The sequence below is a fragment of the Zootoca vivipara genome, chromosome 8, assembly GCF_965207765.1.
Source record: "Zootoca vivipara chromosome 8, rZooViv2.hap1.1, whole genome shotgun sequence".
Classification (NCBI taxonomy): Eukaryota; Metazoa; Chordata; class Lepidosauria; order Squamata; family Lacertidae; genus Zootoca; species Zootoca vivipara.
Window position 1 is genome coordinate 40,929,977 of NC_142591.1, and position 25,268 is coordinate 40,955,244.

General features: G+C 43.3%; 1 protein-coding gene across 1 annotated transcript in view; it reads left to right on the forward strand.

Annotated features, from left to right (window-relative positions):
* LAMA1 (laminin subunit alpha 1) overlaps positions 1-20,568 on the forward strand; it is a 90,859-nt gene extending 70,291 nt beyond the window's left edge. Inside the window, exons 45-63 of the mRNA XM_035125215.3 lie at positions 396-539; positions 2,147-2,280; positions 2,573-2,723; positions 3,115-3,239; positions 5,087-5,237; positions 5,733-5,877; positions 8,077-8,218; positions 8,983-9,097; positions 9,298-9,468; positions 9,667-9,818; positions 10,346-10,531; positions 11,726-11,888; positions 12,244-12,356; positions 13,043-13,232; positions 13,651-13,809; positions 14,908-15,061; positions 15,867-16,000; positions 18,000-18,222; positions 20,037-20,568. Of these exons, the coding sequence (XP_034981106.3) occupies positions 396-539; positions 2,147-2,280; positions 2,573-2,723; positions 3,115-3,239; positions 5,087-5,237; positions 5,733-5,877; positions 8,077-8,218; positions 8,983-9,097; positions 9,298-9,468; positions 9,667-9,818; positions 10,346-10,531; positions 11,726-11,888; positions 12,244-12,356; positions 13,043-13,232; positions 13,651-13,809; positions 14,908-15,061; positions 15,867-16,000; positions 18,000-18,222; positions 20,037-20,197 (2,913 nt within the window). The 3' untranslated portion in view covers positions 20,198-20,568. The remainder of the gene's footprint in view (positions 1-395; positions 540-2,146; positions 2,281-2,572; positions 2,724-3,114; positions 3,240-5,086; positions 5,238-5,732; positions 5,878-8,076; positions 8,219-8,982; positions 9,098-9,297; positions 9,469-9,666; positions 9,819-10,345; positions 10,532-11,725; positions 11,889-12,243; positions 12,357-13,042; positions 13,233-13,650; positions 13,810-14,907; positions 15,062-15,866; positions 16,001-17,999; positions 18,223-20,036) is intronic.
* Positions 20,569-25,268: the final 4,700 nt, after the last annotated feature.

Genomic DNA, 25,268 nt, shown 5'->3' on the forward strand with positions numbered 1-25,268 from the left:
ATGAATAGGTGTCCCATTTACGTTTAGAATTCCTGGATCAGAACATGACAAAAATGTTTCTCTGTCTGTCTGTCTGTCTGTCTGTCTGTCTGTCTGTCTGTCTGTCTGTCTGTCTGTCTGTCTCTCTTACTCTCTGTTGCCTTTCTATATATAAAGGCCCTGCACTTCATAAAGTCCCAAAGTTGCGTCATTAAAATTAAAATTTAATTAATATCATTTATTATTTAATAAAAACACCGTTATTGGTGGTGGTGATTAATACTATAAATACAACACAATCCTAGTAACTAATTGGCTCAGGCAAGTCTAAACAATTTAAAATTGGACAGACCATTTCTGAAGACATGTACAACATATATACAAACCTTGCCTTTGATTTTTTCCTCTTTTTTCAGATTAAAGTCGCTGTGTCTGCAGAAAGAGACTGCATTCGTGCTTATCAGCCCCAGATACTGTCTACCAACTACAATACATTAACATTAAATGTTAAAACAACTGAACCTGATAACCTCCTGTTTTACCTGGGTAGCAGTGGTAAAGTAAGCAAAAGGATTTTAAACATTTTATATGGCAGGCAACTCTTTACCAAAGACCAAGTGTTCTGGTCATATACTGGAAAACCTATTAGCTGTCCCATTATACCTAAATTGCTATTCGGTGATAGGTCACCCTACCTATTCATATACATTCATTGGTGAAATGGGGATTCTAATCCACATTAGAACCTGTAAGGGTGGTGTTACGGCTACTCTTGAGTAACAACATCCGAGCCTGCTCTGTCTTTAAAAGTTTTATTGTGCATATTATTTATAGTGCAAAGATGGTAAAGAACATGACCTCTCAGTCACTCGCAGAATCCGGGAGTTGACGCTTCCTGCTACGTGTCCAGCATAAGAGCTTGGGAACCCCAAAACACCGCCCCCACTCTTGCATTTCGGTGCGTGCCTTAAATCAGGCGACGGAAGTGTCTGCCTGCTTCCCTCCACCTGTTGGCAAGGGCTCTCCTACGTTGCTCAGCCTCAACTGCTCCATCCCGCTCACTTCCTCAATTCCCCCACCTGACCCGCTGCTGCCACTCTCACTGGTTGAGGTGCTGGTGTGGGGGATGGGCGGAGGCTCCCTGTACTGAGGTCCCCTGACAGAACCATAGAATCCTAGAGTTGGAAAGGACCCTGAGGGTTTTCTAGTCCAATCTCCTGTAATGCAGGAATCTCAACTAGTTCATACATTGACAGATGACCATCCAACCTCTGCTGAAAACCCTCCAAGGAAGGAGAGTGCATCATACAGAGCTGTGATATTGTATCTATGTAAGCTTTTGAATAGTCCAAATAGCAGGGGTAAGCAAGGGGTTCTTAAATTTGGATCATATGATCTATGAAATACATGGAAAGATGCTGTTCCTGACATTAATAGCATGCATGATTGCTTACAGCTAATTTGGATTATTTTGTGTAGTGGTTTGCATTTATACAATAGCAATTGGTTCTTCAACTACTTTCTGGGAGTGCCAGCTGTATCTTCAATTAAACAATCCTTCGGATAATTAAGCTTGGATAATTTTGTATTATTGGCACACCTTACAAATGCACTGTTAGTTTTATTTTCCTTGAATGCTTCATTTGCATATAGCAAGTTTAATGGTCCCAAAAATTCTGTATAGAGGTTTTTGTGTTTTTTTTTAGTGTTTAAGTTGTACTTAACGCTGTGTGTGTGTGTGTCTGAATTATTGAACCACTGTCTTCTCGAAACTCAGGGTGTTCAGATTGCCAATTTTATTTTCAGTATTCTTGTACAAGTGAATTCAAGTATTCTTGAATATGCAAGTGATGTGGTGACTACTTATTGCAGTGTTTTAGCCATTCCAGGCCATTAAAGCCCCTCTTTTTTTTAGCAGGGTCATGTTGCTTTGTTTGAAATGGCCCAATCCGCAACGTGAGGTCAAGTGATACACACAGTTTCCCTCAGGGAATCATTCCCATATGGGCCAATGTTGTAAAGGGTTACTGTGCTGCTTATTTAACACGTGAACTAAGTCTTATTTGGATTTGATCAATGCTTTCAAATACTGACTTTTAGTAGCTGCACGTTCACCAGCCTTAGCCATTTGGGCATTTTCTCAGTGTTTTGGCAACCTTGTTTTTAGACTGATTTCATGGCAGTGGAGATGCGACGTGGGAAGGTGGCCTTTTTGTGGGATATGGGCTCTGGATCAACAAGGCTGGAATATCCTGACTTTTCCATTAACAACAACAGATGGCACAGAATACATGCTACAAGGTAAGATGTAACTGGTGTGCAACACATGTAATTAATGAACCAGATTTGCAGAGTCACCAATAAACCTGAAATAATTACTGTCTAGAGGAGAATTATTATTATTTTATTGGAAAGCGCAACACATCCAAATAATTGGGGGTGATGAGAGCATCTGCTGTCAACCATGTATAATGCAGCCATTTTTAATTTCAGAAAAATTCCCAGTTCTTTCTTTAGTTATAAGTATATAACACAGATTGGAAGTTAAGCATGCACAACTGTTTTTAATCCCCTTATTATTTGTGATAATTAGGTTTGGAAGAACTGCCACTCTGAGTGTAGAGGAGGCAAACACTTCTCAGAAGCCCTTTATGAGAACTGCCACCTCATCTGGGACAGCTACAGTACTGGATGTAAACCAATCAACACTCATGTTTATTGGTGGACTTGGAGGGCAAATAAAGGTGAAAAATTAATAGCCATGCTGTAATCCTTCATTATTGTTCATTTTATTGACTTCCAAGTTGCTTTCCACTCACTGTTCTGTGATGAACAATAATTGCCACACATTCAGAGATGACAGGAGATATGTTTAGTAGCATTTCTTCCAAATCATGCAGCTTCTCAGCTGGCAGATCCTGAATGGATATCATTTTTTGTATTTTTCTTCTTATTTTAAGCCACCTGCTCACATATAACTATGAATAACAATATCAGTAATGCTCTTATTTGCCTGGTACAATTTATCCTGATTATCAAGTTACAACTTTAGGCCACGGATTGCTGTTTATCTGGATAAATGTCAAACTCCCTTTTTTATTGTCCTTCATGGTGAATGTGTTTCTTCTGTAATAGAAATCACCTGCCATTAAGGTTACACATTTTAAGGGATGCATGGGGGAAGCATCATTGAATGGCAAATCTGTTGGACTTTGGAACTATGTGGAGAGGGAAGGCAAGTGCAATGGATGCTTTGGAAGGTGAGAACGTGAAACAGTTTATAGAAATCTGTAATTAAAACAGGAGTTGTCTTGCATGTTTGCATAAATACAGCTCCTCCACAGGAGTGATCTTTTGTGTGGCTGGGTCCAGGTTCCAAAGCACACCACCATGGCTGTAGAAACTCCTTGGGGCTTTTATTTGGTGCAGTCGCCTGCCATTGTTTCCTGTGAGCATATTCAAGTTCCTTCTTACCATTTTACAGAATCCACTTGAAAAGAAGGGAGTACATGTGCTTCATTAGAGCCAAACTTTCCCCTCCCCAAATGCAGATTGATTTTTTTTTCATCCACTTCCTGGCTTGTGGTAATTATAAGTTGCCATGATATCCAAATTGAGCAATCTTTGGTTCCTGCTAAAAACAATGCCTCAAAAAACTAAACAGTGTGTTCTGATTCTTGTTGGGCAGAATGCTGTGGTTAGCGCTGAGTTTGAAAGTCACATGAAACTGGTGTAAATGAGAGCTAGCATGGTGCAGTGGTTAGGACCAGGAAGACCTAGGTTCAAATCCCCAAACAAGTCATGAAGCAAACTTTCAGCCAATCACTATCTTTCCACTTGACCTACCTCACAGTGATCTTATGATCACATGACAAGGGGATGATATCTATTAGTACTGCTACTCTTAGGAAGTAGATAAGGCAAAATAAAAAAATTCCTTCAGTAGCACCTTAAAGACCAACTAAGTTTTTATTTTGGTATGAGCTTTCGTGCATGCACACGAAAGCTCATACCAAAATAAAAACTTAGTTGGTCTTTAAGGTGCTACTGAAGGAATTTTTTTATTTTGCTTCGACTCAGACCAACACGCCTACCTACCTGTAACTAGAAGTAGATAAGGGAAATTGTGCAACCAGAGCACATTCCCCATGATTAAACTGATTTGGATGTTTTATCCATGCATGTATATTTGTTCTCTGTGAAAATGTGCTTTAAAATATCATCAGATATTACATTCATTTAGTTCTCAAATATTCATGTTTTAACAACTGTATGTGACAAAAAAATATTTTTTTATTTATTTTGCAGATTCCTGGTAGGTATCATTTGTAACCAGCAGAGGGAGATGCAGGACTATTTTAGAAATGTTTTAATATCATCAGAGCGCTTCTTATAATTATGGCTTGATTTCTTGAGCCACTTTCCCTGAAAGTGTTTATCCAGTAAATCAGTGGCAGAAATTTGGAAGATTTGAACGTATATATTCTGTTTTTGCACTTGACGATTTTACCATAATAATTATTTCAGAATATGTCCGCAATTTGTAATTTGGCTTATCAGGCTGATTAACGTGGTAGGCAAATTGTGCCAGTTAACTGAAGTTAAACAAGCAAATTTCCCCCTCTATTGGTCTGTAAGATCACTTAGAAGATGACCCGCAGAAAATCAACTTGTGATATTACACTCTGCAGAATACAATAGGATAGTGACCCACAACACACAAAAACAGTACTATTAACAGCATATGAAAACATAAAAGAGGAATTCAAACACATCAAACATGGGCTGATCCCATAGATCAAGGAAATCCAGGGCAAAATTATAAATCCTTACAAGATGCCTGAAGCAACTGAAGCTTACTGCTTTATATGTGGTAAAGAGGAGAGCATTCCACAGTATAGAGGCAACAGCTGAACATGCCCAGTTTTTTGTAACGTGCATTGCTTAGAGTTTTTTTTAAATAAATAAATAAATGATTTATAAATGCTTTCAAATAAAAATGATTAGATCAAGGTTCTGTGGGTAGAGTTTGCCTTCTTGACAAGAAAGTGACTCCTTTGCTGGAGGCTGGAACCATTTAAATATTTTGTTTTGTTTGTTTCCGCAGCCCACAGGATGAAGACACTTCATTTCACTTTGACGGGAGTGGATATTCAGTGGTGGAGAAGTCACTTCGCTCCACTGTGACCCAAATCATAGTATTTTTCAGCACCTTCTCGCCAAATGGGCTCTTAGTGTACCTGACGTCTAATGGCACAGTAAGAAAACTCGCCCAGTGTTTAAAAGTGCTATTTAGACGAGTAGTTTCCATAGATTCTGTGGAAATGACTAGGGATTGTATATACTTTTCAACAAAAAGTGGCACTGACTATTTATATAGTACTATGATTTTCTGCTGAATTTTGAAAACCATTGTTTAAAGGCATATAGAATCTTTATTTCCCCCTGACATGCTTACATAAAATCTTGGGCAGTATCCAACTAACTTGTCCTTGCACAATGGAACTGCCACCCTCCTCCCTCTGCACACACCCCTAAATCTTTTCTGGGTTTCTTCCAACCCTCTAGAGCAGATTTGGGGAGGGCACATGGAACATGCTGGGAGATGAGGGGGGAAGTTCACCTGAGCAAGATCAGGTTGGTTGGATACCACCCTTGGTGTTTTATATTGCATGTTGCCTTGAGCTTATTGAAGGAGAAGGGGTTACCAATGAGCTTTTATTTATTTTCTGACTTTTGTTTCATCCTTGCAGAGGGATTTCTTGTCTCTGGAGCTTGTGGATGGCAAAGTTAAGCTAACTGTTGATCTTGGTTCAGGTCCTCTTACCCTTAAAACAGAAAGCCGCTACAATAATGGGACATGGTATAAAATTTCATTCACCCGAAACAAAAAAGAAGGTAAAATGTTACATATGGGCTAAAAACAACAACCCAGATGCTTACTCTTTCTATAATTATAAACAGATTGCCAAATGGAGGGAAATCCAAGCAAAGTAAACTATTCCTGTCTCCAGGATTTTGATGCAATAATGGTTCCAGGTGATTTAACTTGCATTGTTTTAATAAAGGCCACAGCTTCATGCAAATGTCCAGGCATCTTTTTAGCTAAATCCAAATAGACTTCAACATAATTTCTTTCTTATGTTTTTTATCCAACTTCTAAGAGAAGTTATTTGATCTATTGGAACTTTACTGTGTATCAGCAAAACAGTGGCAAAAGCTGTATTCAGTGAATTAATTTTCAATATAGTGCAGACGTTTAAACATTTCTTGGCGTTTGAGAATTGTTTTATGAGGACGATGCACTTGGTTGTATGTTAGGGTGAATAACGTAAATCTATAAATGGGCTCATGCTGGGACAGGCAACTTTCCAAGTGACAGTCAAGAAGCATATGTGTGTGTGTGAACAAGATGATGACCCCTAGTTGGGTGGAGTATCCATTCTGCATGCAGGAGGATTCAGGTTCAATTCCCAGTGTCCCTAGGTTGGGCAGGGATCAGTGGCACCAGCTCCTGGGGGGGGGAGCTGAGCTCTTTTAGGAGGCACCAATATTTTTTGGGGGGTGGGGCTGCCCCCATGTCCAAGAAGCGCAGAGGCATTGCGTGGAGCCGAGCACAGTGCAGCTCCAGTGGCCAGCTCCTCCTCCTGCCACAGAGGGGGGAGAGGGTCGAAGTAGCCTCCCATTGGTGGTGGCACCAGGGGGAGGGGGAGCCACTAGCCATTAAAGCTGCATGGCCACCACATTCAGCTCCGCCCCCGGCTCCTCCCAACATCCTGATGTCATGCACGAGACGTTGCCCACCACCAATCACCCTCCTAAGCTGGCGCCTCTGGCTGGGATAGACTCCCAGAGAGCCGCTCCCAACTAGTGGATAATATTTGACTAGAGGAACCAAATATAACGGGTCTTCCAGTGTTCTTATGAGAGCATTGGCTGCTACCATGTGATGACATGTTGTAACATTCCCAAATTACTTCAGGAAGCAGGATGCTGGTCTAGATGGAGGTTCGGTCTCATGCTATAGGATTCTACTTTTTTATGCTGTTTTGTTATTCTGTTCACATTGATCTGACTGATCACTGAAGGTCACTTTCTGTATAATGCAACCACTTCTTTTTTATTACTCCTTGGTGGAAGATTGCTTTGAGAGGTTGGTTCTGTTCTCGCTGATGTCAGCGCCTGACAGTTGACAATTCAGAAATAAGCTCAAGTACTTACACATTCAAAAGACCTGGTTAGGTTTATTTACTTTAATTGAATTCTTCATGGGCCTTTGATCTTTTGGATTAATGGTAAAATGCCCTTACATCAGTTTAACCATGCGACGAATCAAGTTGTAAATTTCAGACAGTGAGATTCTTCAGCATGGAATCTATATAGTTGTTTTCTGTGGAGGTCTCTACTCATCTGCATAACAACTGAGGCAAGGCAAGGATTTAAACTGAAATTAGCCTTTTAAGATTCACAACCGTATAACCAAGTATTGAAACTTGGTTAGTGGAAGGAAGAAATCCTACAGTGTCAGAAATACTTTACCCAGTCACTATCCAACTGGAGTGACTGGAAACCATTGCTCACAAAGAGCTTGATGGAAATAAATAAGGAATAACATCCAGGGTCACGTGAGTCTCCTGCCCCTGCTTCCCTCATCTGCTCTGAAGAGTTCTTCAGTCCTCCAAAATAATTTGGGGTTGGGAATTACAGAGAAAGCAGAATCCATTCTGTCAGCTGTATTCACTCTTCAGGCAGACATACATTGTTGGATTTCACCCCAAGGAGATTCTGGTTCATGAACCTAGAAATTTACTGCATATGTGTTTGTTGAATCAGGAAGACTGAAAAAACATGGAAATTGACATTGCTATTACCTGTTGTGGAAACAGTGTACAAAATAGCATGTAAGCCATATGTTTCATATTTTTCCTTAATGAGGAAGGGGCCTTCATAGAATAATTAGATTAGCTCAATAAAACATCTAGATTCATATTAGTAAAGCAGTTTGTCAAAATGATATCCTGTTACTATTATGTTTTGCTGTAATGTTTAATCTCAGATATTTCTGTTTGCTAATCTCTGATTTCATTACCCTTTCAGGGATTTTGGCAGTCATGGATGCTTATAACCTGAGTTCTAAAGAAACCAAGCAAGGAATATCCCCTGGTACAGCCTCTGACCTGAATCGTTCCGATAAGGATCCTATTTACATTGGTGGGTTACCACGGTCAAGGGCAGTGAGGTAGGCTTAAATAATAATAATAATAATAATAATAATAATAATAATTATTTATACCCCCACTCATCTGGCTGGGTCTCCCCAGCCACTCTGGGTGGCTTCCAACAGAAAAATAGAACACAGTAGTCTATTAAACATTAAAAGCCTCCCTGAACAGGGCTGCCTTCAGATGTCTTCTAAAAGTCTGGTAGTTGTTTTCCTTTTTGACATCTGTTGGGAGGGCGTTCCACAGGGCAGGCGCCACCACCAAGAAGGCCCTCTGCCTAGTTCCCTGCAACTTGGCTTCTCGCAACGAGGGAACTGCCAGAAGGCCCTCGGTGCTGGACCTCAGTGTCCGGGCAGAATTTTAAATAAAAAATAGTTATACATTGAGATCTTCCTATGAAGAAAGAAGACAAACACAAATGCATCACAATATATATAAATACACTCATTTTCTTCTTCTTTTTTGCCTAACATATTGCAAACCGAATACTAATACCAAACTGAAAATTGCCCTGACATTTCTTAAGAATTTTCTGAGGATCTGGGAAGAGATGCAGGGACAAAGGGAAGAAATGGTTTCTTGCTGTGTCAGGTTTAATTTATGGACAGAATTCAAAATGATTGTGAATGCATCCAGTAACCATTTCCCTCTACTAGTTGTCATCATGTGCTTGCTTATTCTGTAATTTGGATTTACACAGCCATTCTGTGTAAAATATTGTATACCAATGTCTAAATATTGTATACCAATGTCCCCCCCCTCCAATATTTTCTCTTTTTAGGAAAGGGCTTAACAGCAGAAAATATGTGGGATGCATTAAGAACTTGGAAATATCCCGTTCCACTTTTGATTTGCTTAAAAACTCATATGGTGTGCGGAAAGGCTGCATTCTGGAGGTAGGACACACAGGCAGTTCTTGGTAAATTGAAACTGATTGCTACTTGTTGCTGGAAAAACTAATCAACAGTGTCTGCTGATACTATAATGGATTCTATAATGTTGATAAATTGTCAGAAAATCAACTCCTGCATTGTTATGTCTCTGACAGATAAACGATCTAATTCACTCATTTTATTTCTCCTCTTTTGCAAAATAGCCCATACGCAGTGCTAGTATCTTGAGCAATGGATATATTGAGTTGCTGCCCAAACCCCTGTCAGCAGATTCAGAACTTATGGCCACTTTTGCTACAAAGAATGCCAGCGGCATCATCCTCATTGGGCTAAGCAAAGGCTCAGAAAAGCGAAGGCGCAGGCAAGCCCAGCTGGTAAGCATCCAACCATCTTTTCAGCTCTTGTGGTCTCAAGTGTCTTCTTAGTCGTTCCCTAGTGGTGTCATCCAAATTCAAGCAGGGATGCTCAACTCAGATTGGAATGGAGTGAGCAGAATCGGGATTGGGCAGCACAGTTTACAAGGAGTAAGCAAGAGAGTAATAGCTGAACTTGATCTTCTCCATCTTTCTCAGCCCTTTTTCTCCATCATGTTGGTCAATGGCCATTTGGCAGTGCATGTCAATGCCGGGGACAGAGCAAGTACAAGAAAGGTCATCGTTGAGTCTGCTAATGGAACTTACAGTGATGGGCGAGAACATTCGGTCATCCTGACTCGGAATAAGAGGTAGAAGCTGAATCACTTGTTTAATTAAGGCCTGTTGTCAAGTTTACCATGTTCCCTAAAGAACTGGCTTAGTTTAGTTTATTTCAGTAGAATAACCACAGTTGTGTTTTTCTGCTGTTAATGGAGAAGTTGTGATTTATATGGTAATTGCATGCACTATAGAGCCTCTGATTAAGTTGTGCATGGATGATCCCTTGAAATTGCTAGACATTTTGGCCACCAGGGAGAATCATGCCAAGTACTGATACAAGAAGTACACAAGCAATTAGCTATTTTATTTATTAGACTGAGAAACATATAAATCCAATGTTTTATGTGACACCTACAACTGAATTAGTGCTAGAAATTAATTGGAATGCTACTGAACATGCCTGGTCTGCCAAACAATCAGGACTGTAAGATCCTTTGGAGAACCACCATTATTTCTGATTCATTTACTGTGGATTCTTCACTATTATTGTTCTTAAATCAGACATTTTTTAAATTGAATAATAGTTCACTTTGTGGTGTTTTCTTCATCTTTCCAGGATTATAACTGTCCAGGTGGATGAAAGTAGCCCTGCAGAAATTAGGCTTGGCCCATTGGCAGAAACTAGGCCAATGAATATATCCAACTTCTTCATTGGTGGGATTCCTGCAGGAGAAGGCATTTTAGGACTAAAGATGGCAGGCTCTTTCTATGGCTGTATTACCAACTTGATATTTAATATGGAGTAAGTTTATTATTTAATTGAAACATTCATGTATAGCCTTTATTTTCAGAGCCAGAGCTCCCTCAAAGTGGCTTCTATGAAAGTGATAATGCACACAACACAATTATAAATTAAAGCTAAGAAACCAGAAATAATAAAACACCCAGAAGCCCCAAAATTAACATGGGCAAATCCATAGCTATAGTTCTTTGACGATTATATCACGTCCTTGTTTCCATTGCTTTAGCCCAGGCATCAGCAACCTCTGGCCCATGGGCTGGATATGGCCCATGGAGGCCGTTTATCTGGCCCACGGGCTGCCGGTGAACCGAGCCACCCGCTTGGCAAGTCCCTCGTGTGCTGCGGGAAACTGGCGCAACACGGCGCAGGGACTCACCAAGCGGCACCAGAAATTGTGACTATGCAGCCACAGAAGCGATTTCTGGTGCTGTGGACATTTTGGAAATGGGCGGCCAGCACCGGAAATTGCTTCTGCGCAGCTGCGGACATGCGCAGAAGCGATTTCTGGTTCTGCGCTGCCCATTTCCAATATGTCTGCAGCACCAGAAATCATTTCTGCACAGCCACGGACATGCGCAGAAGCCATTTCCGGTGTTCCGGACATGGGCAGTAGCAGCACCGAAAATCGCTTCTGCGCCTGTGCAGCCCATGTCCGGCCCATGGGAATCCTCCGGCCCATGGGCTGAAAAGGTTGCTGATGCCTGCTTTAGCCTTAAACCTTAATTCTTCCTAAGGCCTTTTTTTTGCCCAGATGATGATACAGCAGATTATGTTGCCCCCTCTGTAGCTGCTTGCAAGTATTCTCTGGGTACAACTGTTGCTTACTGGTGGAGATGTGTGTCAGTTGGCATTCACGTCACAGGAAAACATGCAGGTGTCAAGTTTTGCCTCCCTTTGTTTAAAGTTGCAACGAAGTCCAGAATCACAGCTGACTGTTATGGAGGATGTGTCCTGGGTGGAACAGAGAACAGGCAAAACCTGTAGATGTTACACCTAAAACACATAATTGTGGAGATGCCTGACTAGTGTAAATAAACGTGAGGGCTCTTTTGAATTTCACATAGGGAGTTTTTGCAAGTGCTGCTTGTAAAATCTCTCCAGCTTTCATAGTATGCACAGTGGACCTGTTAACAGTGGTCCTGTTTCTTGTGTGTTTCATTGAAATAAATAAAGTATTCTTTCTTTGAAACCCAGACTTCTGGATTTCACCACTGCAGTGAGGTATGAAGGTGTTGATATGGATAGCTGCTTCCTTTGGGAGAGGCCTAGGCCTACCATCCAGCCAGAAGACATTGAGATCCTTCCTGAGATGCAGATGATGCCAATTTCTTACAGGCCCCTTGCAGAAATTAAGAAAGTATGTGGTCAAAATCTAATCAGCCTTTTCCTCCATGGCAAGACCTGGGAATATGAGAGGTGTTAAGAGAGAGAAAGAGGGGGGAGGGGGGAGGGGGAGAAGCAGGGTGCCAAAATGACCCGCAAAGGGCTTGCCACCTCTGAATCCAGTTCCCCAGCCCTGATCCAAACCTACAGCTCCTGTCTGCAAAGATGAACGTTGTGTCATTTCTCCCTGGGTTCTGATGATGTTAGTTTTGCTTGAATTTTATACTTGTGATTTATATATTGTGAGGCATCAGCATTCAGGTGAAAAACTAAGCAAAGCAATGCTTGGATGCAAGGGGTGGGATTTTAACTAATGTTTTCTTTAATAGAAACCTTGTGCAGAGGATGAAATACTGAAGTATGTTTCTGGCGCTCATCAGTTTGGCCTTGCAAGGAACAGTCACTTGGTGCTTCTTTTCAATCAGTCCACTGTAAGAAAAAAGTAGGTATATTTTGCTATGATTCATTGTAATTTAAAAAAATTAAATGGCACTTCTAAACATGCAAAATGCCGCACAACATGTGAGATAGGCCATCATCCCGGTTTCACAGAGCGCTATTGAATAAAAGTTTAGAAAGGTTTAATTCCACTGATTTGTAGGAGAGTTAAACATGTATGTATCTCTCTTTGGGATAAGCTAAAGCAGTTAGTTTTAAAGGGTGTGGGTGTGTTAAAATCTATGCACCAGAAGCACTTGGAGGGCAGTCCTTCTCCACAGGAAAGCTCCTCTCTCAGTGGAGACAGGCAGGATCCAGAATCTTCTGTCTTCCTCAGTGGAAGATTGATTGGTTCAACTGCAGCTCCTGAGAACCTAGCCCAGGGGTCAGCAGGAAAGCTCCTCTCTCAGTGGAGACAGGCAGGATCCAGAATCTTCTGTCTTCCTCAGTGGAAGATTGATTGGTTCAACTGCAGCTCCTGAGAACCTAGCCCAGGGGTCAGCAAACTTTTTCAGCAGGGGGCCAGTCCACTGTCCCTCAGACCTTGTGATGATGTGATGATGTTTCCTTTTCTTTATCATAGGCATACCATACTTGCACCAATCTCTTCCTCTGGAGAGCTCAGAACAGTTTCCATTGGGGCTTCCATTGGCTTCCAAGCTCTGATCAATTTCATGTTTCCCCCCCTAGGCTTTCTGTGCAGTTGAACCTCAGGACATTTGCTTCTAGTGGCCTGGTATATTACATGACTCACCAAAAGCAGGTTGATTATGCAGCCCTTCAGCTACAAGGGGGAAAGCTTTATTTTTCATTTGATCTTGGAAAGGGTCGGGCAGTAGCCTTTCATGGAGCAATCGTCAGTGATGGGAAATGGCATACGGTAGGTGGGCCAAATTCCTGCATTCAGCCTTGTCTTAGGTCTGGGTCTCCTGCCTTTCTCACACACTTTCTTATGTTGGAAAAATAATTCCCGATTAAGTATTCTCCTCTTGCACTATTTCAGAGCTTTTCATTATATGTATGTCGGTATTTGAAAAATAAAAATAAAATTCTCATTAAATGCATGGTAGCTTTTTCATTTCTTTACTAATGCACTGTGCATAAAGTTATCCAAAGGCAATAATTAGCTGTAAAAATGTAGTGAATAAAGGCTGCATTGATGTCTAGCATTGGAAGAAGCAGAAAACTTACAATAGTCATGCTTATCCCACACAATATATGGAACCCTATTCTTAATTGGATGTTTCCTAGTCTTAACTATTGGTGTCATCTTACATATATTGTATCTTATCTTATAGGTGAAGACAGAGTATACTAAAAGGAAAGGTGTTGTCATAGTTGATGGGCAGGAATCTGCAGCTGTAAATGTTCCGGGAGATGGCAACACATTGGATGTGGATGGGAAGCTGTACCTAGGGGGGCTACCCTCGGCTTATGCAGCCAAGAAAATGGGAAACGTAAGCTTTTTCTCTGTAATGGTCCTTTATGTCTATTGTCTGCCAGGCAAATCAGGCTGCATAACACCACTCTGAAAGAAAACAACAATTTGCAGTGCATTGAAACACAAAATCCATGCAGCAAATCGTTGCACACCACTGACTTACCAATACTGTATCAGGTGTTGATACCAGCAGCATGGAAATTTTGGTGCTTTTATACCATCGTTCATCCCTCTCACTTCTTAGGTCTGAATGTGTTTAAAGTATGCAAGTCCTTTGAATGTTTATTTTATTTAGAACGATAATATCAAGAGCAGTGATTTCTACCTAAGCTTTGCAAAGTGTATCAGTGTCTGAAAGAAGCAGCTTCAGCTTCCACTGTGTCTGCAATAAGTCCCGTAGGAGCTTGTTCATAGCCATAACAAAAGCAGTATGACATTTCTAAACAGTGAAAACTGTATCCTGTAACCAGGTGGGGGCTCCCAATATTATTTCTTAAATTAAATAAACTTCTGGTGGTCTGATTTTGATCCCAGCAGTGGTGCTGGCAAGAAGGGAGAATTAACTCATTCCTACATCCTGTTTTCTGAATTCTCCTCTCCCTCAATTTCAGTAGCCATCAAGGGGAAAAAAATGTAGGTATTCGTATTGTGCCTGTATTTTTCCTGCTGTATAACAGGATTCAATTTAATTTAGAAATTCACATTTCAGCCCTAGAAATGTGATCTGTTTTATCTATTAAATTTTTTATTCTTCCCTTTGCTCAAGCTCAGATATCTGTTTTTCCTCCCCATTTTATTCTCACAACCATCTTGTGATGTAGGCTAGGCTTAGAGAGTGACAGGCCCAAGATTACCCAACAACCTTCATGGCTTAGTAGAAACCTGGACTCCTTGATGCTGGTCTGGCTCACTAACCACCCTGGCACTTGGGTTTGTTTACAGTCTGGACACACTTTATGTGCATTTATGCTGTTTCTTTTCTTTTTATGTGCTTACAGCTCTGTTACTCGCCCTGATCTTCAGTGAATTATAGTTCTGAAGCAATAAGGTTTTGTGGTGTGTATGTATGTGATATGTATGTACTGCATTAATCATGACACTGAATTGTTTGCAGATTACTCACAGCATCCCTGCATGCATTGGTGGAGTAACCATTAATAGCAAACAACTGGACAAAGAGAGCCCAGTCTCAAATTTTGCTGTGAATAAATGTTACGTTGCAGCCCAGGAAGGAACGTTTTTTGATGGAAGTGGTTTTGCTGCCCTTGGTAAGCAACGGGTTGTTTTGCAAACCTTTTTCCCCCAAGCAAAAATGAAATAATAAAGTAATATTCCATTATTCTACACTTCCGCTCCTGTATTGATCCCCTGCTCCAGTTTTGCTGATTCCCTGCTGATAATATGTAAACAGCTATTGCTTAATTATGAAAAATAATTACTTAATCGATCACATTTCAAGTAACTGTTTATTGGTCAGAAAGAAAAATAATAATTGTATTACTAACCATGGAGCAAGTAAAAGCTTTATGAGATAGCAAAATTTAGAGAAAGCTTTAATTTATACTTTCTCCTACAAAACCAAGCCACTTAGCCATTATTTTACATTGGAAGAGTGCCAGGAGGTAACCCATCCTGTCTCGACAGCTGTTTCTGAGCCACTTTTAAAAGGCATTCATCTATTATAAAGTGGATCTTCATTTGGTGTACCTGAAATGTTCTGGGCTACAACTTTCATCAGCCCCAGCCAGCAATAGGGAAAATGAGTTGTTGTTTTTTAGATAGGGCTTTGATTGAATGGTGTGAAACCTATTTAAGAAACAACCAGAGACTATAAAATGCAACAGCATCATGTACATATATGATTCTGAGAAGTAACTTGTATTGTGACTGCCCCAGAACATTTCAGCAGTGCGTATCTTCCACAGTATCTACTTTTACCCACCTTATCTACATTACATCTTTGGGTATGGTGCAAATTTTGGGTTGCGTCTAATGCAACACTATATGAACATTGCATCCGTGCAAGGATTACCAACTTCCAACTTTGTTATTTCTTTCTCTTTTTAAAAATAGTTAAGGAGGGCTACAAAGTCCGATCTGACGTTAATGTTACATTTGAGTTCCGCACTACTGCTCTCAATGGAGTTCTTCTGGGAATTAGTAGTGCTAAAGTAGATGCCATTGGATTGGAAATAGTTAATGGCAAGGTGAGTTACAAGGTCATGTGAAAATGTGCTTGTGAATCAATCTTGACAAATCTGGCAGGGGTCTATTAATAACAATCAAGGAGAATGCATATGTAATGTGTAATGCTGGAAGGAAAAGCTGTGTCAGTTAGTAATATGCGACAGAAAAATGTTGAATGCAGAATTTCTTGTGAATGTGGGTTTGTCTGCTAGTTAGCTAGTACGTTTTGGCTATCTCCGTGAATCATACTTCCATGTTTTCCTACACCAGTGTTTTCTCCCCATTCGCCTCATTCTGAGTATAATACTTATTTCACAACCATCTCTTTGGGGATTTTTTAATTAAACAATGAGGGAGTTCAGGTCTCTAAAATAAGATTATGAAAAATTTGAAAGGTTTTTTTATTTAAAAAAACCATTAGACATAAATTCCATGGCTATTGTTTTATAAATATATCCATAATAAACCTGAGAAGCCTAAAACTTAATTATTTAAGCTGCTTTGTCAGATAATACATTGCAAATGAAGGAAAGCGTAAACCATCTTGAGAACCATCAAAATACATCTAAACAGTTTCAACGAAGCCATCTTCAAAGTACTATTTTAGGTTCCTAGGAATTTTTTCCATTAAGCGAAGCTTTTGTAGAGTAACTTGAACCCTCTATTACCTCTCTCTGTTTTCTCCGGATGAGGGGGAGAAGATATTTTTGTCCATCTTTTCTCATTTGCGCTTTTCAGCTTATATTAAGTGAGATGAGGGGAGGCTTTGAGTGTGAGCAAATTCATTAATGAATACGTTTCCACACAGAGGGTCAGAAAAGGGGACAATTGTTTCATGATTTTACGTCCTAGAAAGTTTTGTTAGATCAGGAGAAAGATTAATTTTCCAAAATACAGGGGATTAGCTATGGGCTTTGACGATGTCCCCAACTCTGGGGCAGCCCTCCTGCCTGATCTGCACCAAGTGTGCAGTTGTGATTCAGCCCCTGCTTGCTGCTAGCTTGTGCTCATCCAGAACTGCCTTTTCCTTAGTCACTGGTGAGTCACGGCCACTTCAGCCCCTCTCCCCACCCATAAACAATCAAATGAAGGATGTTGACATAGCAGCAGCAACACTAGCCTTACCAAGGAAGGCTATTGCAATGCTTCACCTCACCCCACACCCAGCATGAGCCTTCAGTTGGCATCTATCTAGATGCCAAGGAGGTCATGCATGGGAACTCTCCAGCGCCTTAGGGAGCCATCTTGACAGATGACGATGATGATTCCCATTTATGAATCACCTCCTATGCACCATATCAAAGTGATATCGCAATATAATAAAAACACATATACCTGTAAAACAATTGCACACATAGAGCCAGTTAACAGCAAGTACGTATATAAAAACAGTTTCAGACCAAATCCGGACACCAGCTGGGATAAGAATCTCTGCTTAGAAGGCTTGTTGAAAGAGAAAAGTCCTCAATACATGCCAAAAGGACAATAGAGGTAGCACTTATCTGATATTAAATGGGATGGATTTCTAAAGGGTAGGTGCTGTGACACCAAAGTCCTGATTCTGACATTGTGTGGAATGGTATGTGCAAAATGCCCTTTCCTGCAGAGAACAGTGATCAGATGGAGATAGAAGAGGTGAGGCAATCATTTTGTTTCTAACATAATAATTCCCAGGAGACATCCAAGACACCCCACATGCTAGAGTTCTCCTTAAAGGCAGAGTGTTGATGCATCACGAGCCCTTAGCCTGGGTTAGAAAAGGCAATTGGGTAGTACTCTAAAAATAGGGATGGGTCCTGGGAGGCTAGCTTGGCCTCTTCTGGATAGGGAATAGTCTCGTGGGCATTACATACTGCTCAACCGTCAAAGCTACCGGCAGTGAGCTTTGAATGAATTACCAACCATTTGGTTAAAATGAAAACTTTCGCACATCATCATTGAGCAATTTGTTATACTTAAAAGAACAAATCTTTTTTTCTTGCCTTCTTCCATTATTGTTGCATGGCTGCTGTCATGTAGGTTTTATTCAGTGTCAACAACGGAGCCGGTAGAATAACAGCTACCTATGAGCCCAAAGGCACAACTGGTCTGTGTGATGGACTGTGGCACAAACTCCAAGCAAACAAAAGCAAGCATCGTATTGCTTTGATAGTTGATGGAAACTTGGTTCAGACTGATAATCCACATACACACTCCACCTCTGCAGATACGAACAACCCTATTTATGTTGGAGGATATCCTGGTATGTTGTTTTCCTCATTTTCAAAATGCAGAATTATTTTTTTACTCGCTATATTTTCATCCCACCCTTGGTTTGTGTTCTGGCTGACTGGTGGTGCAAATGCCATAAAGCAGCATGAAGTTGGTAAAGTTAGAGAATGTCCTGCTTGATATTTTATTTTCCCACCTCCTCAGAATCTTGTTCAAGCCAGGTTGGGGCTTTGCATGAATTAGCAGCTATAAGCCCATTGAGAGCCCATCTGAACATCGTCATGGGTATAGGCACTCCCTACAGTCCCCAAATTGCTTTCTGGTAACTAGTGCTATGGCAGAAGGCCTGTTTCTCTCCCGCCCTTTAGTCTGGAGTTTCCTTTGTGCCCATAGACCCCTTGGGCATAGGCGTACCCACCGTGGGGCAGGGGGGCAGCTGCCCCCCAGAAACCAGCCCGGACCTCTCCGCTGTGCACGGGAGAGCCCGGTGAGTGACGACGAGCGGCTCTCTCTCTGAGGCGGAGCAGTAGCACAACTTGCAGTCAGCCACCGCGCGGCGCAAGAGGAGGGGCCGGGGGAAAGAGCGTGAGGCAGCGCAGAGGCTCCACCAATCAGGCTCGGCTTCGCCTAACGAGCGCCGCCGGCATCCTATAAGAAGACGTGGCAAGTGGGCCGAGGGATGTTGTTGGTTTTGCGTGTTTGGAGAAAGAGGAGAAAGGGAGCGCGAGAGAAGAGCCAGTGGCTGGCTGGCTTGCTGGCTGAGGCTGGCAGGAGCGGGAAATGTGGTCCCAGGTGTGGGCTCATCCACTGCGGCGCTTGTGGGCGCCAGTGTCCTCCTGCTGCTGTTGCTGCCACTGGTGGTGAGGCAGCTGCTGAAGCAGAGTGCACTCTTCCCCCGCCCTTGCCAGGGCAGTCTGCTTTCTTTATCGATTCTCGCCGGGTTTATGTTAAATATGGTGGTGGTGGCTCACCAGCCACTTTCCCACCGTCACGGCAGGGGGTGGGAGGTGTTGCCTCTCTTGACAGTGCAATCCTGGTGTCCTAGTGGCCGTGCCTGCTCCCCATGAACTTCCGCGGGACTCGCTCCCAGGTTGGAAGGGGGGGTGTTGCTGCATATAGAGGATTGCAAGCTATCAAGGTGCTTCTCCCTCGGCGTCAACGGTGGCTCGGGGTTTGCCTTTCTAGCCGTGGGGAGGGGACGCAAGACAGGTGTCTCTCTAGACCCGCTCCCCTCAGGCTGGTTCTTCAAGCTGCCGATGGCGGCAGGAGGTCACTTCCCAGATTTCTGGGATAGCTGCTTTCAAACCGGCTCGATCTCTTTGGGATTCTGCTGCCCCTTCCGGAAGCCCAATCCGCGTTTGGCGTAGGCAAGTAAGCTGGAAGAAGCAACCAAAGAAAGTTCCCACTGAGAGAGACTTGGAAGTGTTTTGGAAACGTCTCTCCCAGTGTCCCAGCAGCTTCTGGGGTGTGTGACTTTGAATCCATGGTTCAATCCCTGCAGATGGTGATCCCCACTAAGCCCAAAGTTGCTTGCTTAATAGAATATCCCACTGCTGAAGCTTTTCTGTCTGTTGCACTGGTTTGCATTCCTCCTTTGCCCCTCCCCTCCTGTGCCTTGGCCCCCCCTAGTTTTGATCCTGGGTACGCCCCTGCCCTTGGGTCCTGCAATGGAAATCCTGTTGATGGTAAAGGGGTGAGGGGAACTACCGCAGGCTGTGGGTTTCTTTTTACTTGGTAGTGTACAATCGAGGACTTACTGGAAGCTGTCAAACCGTTTCTAAGGTACAATTTTAATCTCCTCCTAACAGCAAACAGGCTCACTGTGTTCTTTCATTTGTTTTCTAGCTGATGTAAAACAAAACTGCTTGACCAGTAAGAGCTCATTCCGAGGGTGTTTGAGAAACCTTATGCTGCTTAAAAGCCAACAGGCAGAAGCCTTTGACTTCAGTGAAGCCTTTGACCTGCATGGAGTTTTTCCACATTCCTGCCCTGGGGCTGAACAGTGAATGGTCCATCTTCAGATGTTTCATCTGTTTTTAATTTGGGGGGGGGGGTATTTTTTTAATGATAATCCTGGTCTCAGCGATATCCATGTATTTTCCAACTCAGGACAACTGTTTTTAACCAGAACTTCTACAATACCACATTTAATTTTTCAAGTCTCCTTGTACAACAGATACCTCTACTAAAACGTTAACAACATTGAGTACTGTACTGGTTTTCAATTTGGGTGAAATTTGTTTCCTTCTCCCCCCCCCACCCCCACCCAAAGTGTTTACAGTGTATCTTCTGCTGATTTGTTTGACAGTATATCATTTGGCGTATATTGGTTTTTCTATAATAAAGCTATAAAATGGGGCCCCATGCAGTAAAACATTATTTTAGGTTGTTTTGTGTTTTGTAGCTGTAAAATGTGACTCAGAAAAAAATGTTAGGTAAAGGCACAAGCTTGAGGAATTTAGTAGGAAGTTAATGCTAAAATCTTGAACAGATTCTGCCCGTAGCATTTCAGTAAATCACATCTGAACAGGACCGCTGAAAACTTCACACAGGTAATGCTGCTAGTAATTTGTATTCTGAGTGTATAGAAAAGAAGCTCAGCTGGAAGCTGAGTACAGGTATGTAAATTGCTCCCTAACACTTAGAGAGGGGCCAGGTTGCAGAGCCAGTTCTATTTGACCCATGCTGAAGCAAGTGCATATATCCTTTGTGGCCATTTGCTATGCAGATGCTCCTCATTTATATTGTAATGAAAGCACTGGAGGCATAATGCGAAGGTTCCTGCTGGTGCTGTGCACTTCTGCATCCTTTGTCACAGACAGATGAGAGAGTTGGCAATCAGCAGAATCGCATGGTGCAACTTTTCCCTGGACTAGATAACATTTAGGATTGTAGATGTGGAGGTTTGCATGTTTGAATGTTCTCCCACAAAAATGTCGTGGAAATCATAGCTGCCAAGTTTTCCCTTTTCTCGCGAGGAAGCCTATTCAGCATAAGGGAAAATCCCTTTAAAAAAGGGATAACTTGGCAGCTATGGTGCAAATAGAAAACTATCATGCCAAGGAGAAGCCTGGATAACAAATCTTCATCATACAATCCTAGAGTTGGAAGGGATCACAAAGGCCATCTTGCCTAACCCCCTGCAGTTCAGGAATCTTGCTGAATGTGGGGCTTGAACCCACAACCCTGATGCTCTACCAACTGAGCTATTTATATTTGCTGTGTTCTGGGAATGACTTGCAGACTGTGCTGTTTTTCTGTTAACAACATTTTACATCCCTCCCCAGAGCATTTGTAACAACTGAGGCCCACAGATCTCATACTGTGTTCTGGAAGCCTCTGATTGCCATAGCCCTGATGTCATTGGTTCACTTTTTGAAGTGGACTAAAAGATACAGAAGGTAAAAAATCTTATTTGGCTTGCTTCGTTATTATTTGGTTTTATGAATATAATTTCTAATTATCAGTTAGTAAGGCACCCATGTTTCCTTCAGAAGACTTACCGGTAATAATAATAATAATAATAATAATTTATTATTTATACCCCGCCCATCTGGCCGGGTTCCCCCAGCCACTCTGGGCGGCTTCCAAAAAAAAAAAACAGAAATTCTAAAATACAGAAATCCATCAAACATTAAAAGCTTCCCTAAACAGGGCTGCCTTGAGATGCCTTCTAAAGGTCTGGTAATTGTTCTCTTTGACCTCTAGTGGGAGGGCATTCCACAGGGTGGGTGCCACTACCGAGAAGGCCCTCTGCCTGGTTCCCTGTAACTTGGCTTCTCGTAATGAGGGAACCGCCAGAAGGCCCTCGGAGCTGGACCTCAGTGTCCGGGCAGAACGATGGGGGTGGAGACGCTCCTTCAGGTATACCGGACCGAGGCCGTTTAGGGCTTTAAAGGTCAACACCAACACTTTGAATTGTGCTCGGAAACGTACTGGGAGCCAATGTAGGTCTTTTAGGACCGGTGTTATGTGATCTCGGCGGCCGCTCCCAGTCACCAGTCTAGCTGCCGCATTCTGGATTAGTTGTAGTTTCCGGGTCACCTTCAAAGGTAGCCCCACGTAGAGCGCATTGCAGTAGTCCAAGCGAGAGATAACTAGAGCATGCACCACTCTGGAGAGACAGTCAGTGGGCAGGTAGGGACTCAGCCTGCGTACCAGATGGAGCTGATAAACAGCTGCCCTGGACACGGAGTTGACCTGTGCCTCCATGGACAGCTGTGAGTCTAAAATGACTCCCAGGCTGCGCACCTGGTCTTTCAGGGGCACAGTTACCCCATTCAGGACCAGGGAGTCCTCCACACCCGCTCGCCTCCTGTCCCCCACAAACAGTACTTCTGTCTTGTCAGGATTCAATCTCAATCTGTTAGCCGCCATCCATCCTCCAACCGCCTCCAAGCACTCACACAGGACCTTCACCGCCTTCACTGGTTCTGATTTAAAAGAGAGGTAGAGCTGGGTATCATCAGCATACTGATGGACACCCAGCCCAAACCCCCTGATGATCTCTCCCAGTGGCTGCATATAGATGTTAAAAAGCATGGGGGAGAGGACAGAACCCTGAGGCACCCCACAAGTGAGCGCCCAGGGGTCTGAACACTCATCCCCCACCACCACTTTCTGAACACGGCCCAGGAGGAAGGAGCGGAACCACTGCATGACAGTGCCCCCAGCTCCCAAGCCCTCTAGACGGTCCAGAAGGATGTTATGGTCGATGGTGTCAAAAGCCGCTGAGAGATCCAGCAGAACAAGGAAACAGCTCTTACCTTTGTCCCTAGCCCGCCGGAGATCATCGACCAGTGCGACCAAGGCAGTTTCAGTCCCATGATGAGGCCTGAATCCTGACTGGAAGGGATCCAAATGGTCCGCTTCTTCCAGGCGTGCCTGGAGTTGTTCCGCAACCACTCGCTCAATCACCTTGCCCAAGAATGGAAGACTTGAGACTGGGCGATAGTTGGCCATATTGGCCGGATCTAAAGATGGTTTTTTAAGAAGCGGTTTAATAACCGCCTCTTTCAGCGGGTCTGGGAAGGCTCCCTCATGGAGAGAAGCATTTACCAACCCGCGAAGCCCATCGCCCAGCCCTTCCTGGCTAGCTTTTATAAGCCAGGATGGGCAAGGATCAAGGAGACAGGTGGTTGGTTTCATTCGTCTAAGCAGCCTGTCCACATCCTCGGAGGTAACAGATTGAAATTGATCCCACAAAACTTGACTAGACAGGACTCTAGCACTCCCCCGCCCCGGCCCTGCTCCCACGGTGGAGTCTACCTCTTCCCGAATCTGAGCGACTTTATCTGCAAAAAACTTTGCAAAATCATTGCAGGAGATCATGTGGCCCGTACTGGGCCCGGATGGAGCAGGTGGTTCCGCTAAATTGCGAACCACCTGGAAGAGTCTCCTGCTGCTGTTTTCTGCAGATGCGATGGAGACGGTGAAGAAGGTCCTCTTCGCCGTCGCCATTGCCACTTGGTAGGCTCGAAGTTGAGCTCTAGCCCGTGTCCGGTCTGATTCAAAATGAGTTTTCCGCCACCGGCGCTCTAGCCGTCTCAACGACTGTTTCATTGCCCTCAGCGCCGGGGAAAACCACGGGGCTGTCCGGGCTCCATGCAATCTGAGAGGGCGCTTCGGAGCCAGACAGTCAATAGCGCTGGTTAACTCCGCATTCCAGCGGGCCACCAGGGAATCAGCTGAAAGGCCATCGACATGGGATAAAACATCCCCTACCACTCTTTGGAAGCCAATTGGATCCATTAAGTAGCGGGGGCGGACCATCCGAATCGGTCCCACCTCCCTGCAGAGGGAAAGGGTTGCGGAGAAGTCCAGTTGCACCAGAAAGTGATCTGACCATGGCACTTCTTTTGTTTCGCTTTTACTTAATGTCAGATCACCAACATCCATAGAGGTAAACACCAAGTCCAAGGCATGTCCGCGGCTATGAGTTGGGCCAGACTTATTCAGGGACAGCCCCATGGTGGCCATGCTTTCCACGAAGTCCCGAGCGGCTCCTTGTAAGGTCGTATCGGCATGGATGTTAAAATCCCCTAAGACAACCAAGCTAGGTGTCTCCAGGAGCACATCCGACACGACCTGAAGCAGCTCGGGCAGGGAATCCTTGGTGCAGCGGGGAGGTCGGTACACCAAAAGGAATCCTGTACTGCCTCTATTGCCCAACTTCCAGAACATGCACTCAGAGAACTGGGTCTTCCCAATAGGACGCCTGGTGCAAACTAATGACTTCCTAAAAATCACTGCAACCCCCCCTCCCCGCCCAGATGGCCTGGGTTGCTGTGCATAAGAGAAACCTGGTGGGCAAGCAGCGCCAAGAACGGGCCCATCGGCTTCCTCCAACCAGGTCTCTGTCACACATGCCAGGTCAAATCCTCCATCCACAATCAGGTCGTGAATGGCGGTGGTCTTATTCATCATCGACCTGGCATTGCACAGCAGCACCTTCAGGTCATGTGGGTATCCCTTGCTGATTCCAATATCCGTCCGGTCAGGACCAGACCTGGAGGCAGGGATAGTCCTCAGACAACGACTAAGTCTGCCTCCTCGGTAATGACATGGTCTGGTCTTAGCGTAACTCCTCCTCCTACCCGTGACCACTGAGATCGGTTGTTCCAGTGCACACACCCCTGTGGAATCTGCCCCAGCCATTTTGCTTGCTGGGACCCCCTCCCGGGCAGCCCTGACCCCTCCCCTTAAAAACAAAATAAAACCTCTGTAAAAAACAGCAAAGAACTCAACAAAAGAAGAACACAAAAAAGACAATAAAACAATAAAACCAAAAACAATAAAAATTACAAATACACTAAAATTTAACAGATTCCCACCCCCAACTAAAAATCCCTCCCACCTACCACCCCAAACACAATAAAACAATAAAACCAAAAACAATAAAAATTACAAATACACTAAAATTTAACAGATTCCCACACCCAACTAAAAATCCCTCCCACCTACCACCCCAAAGAAGATAAAAACATTAAAAATTCTTTAAAAAGCATTTTAAAAAGGACTCTGTGCTGTTTCAAGTTCCCCTGGGCAGCACCAGCAGCAGAGCGGCGGCAGCAGTCC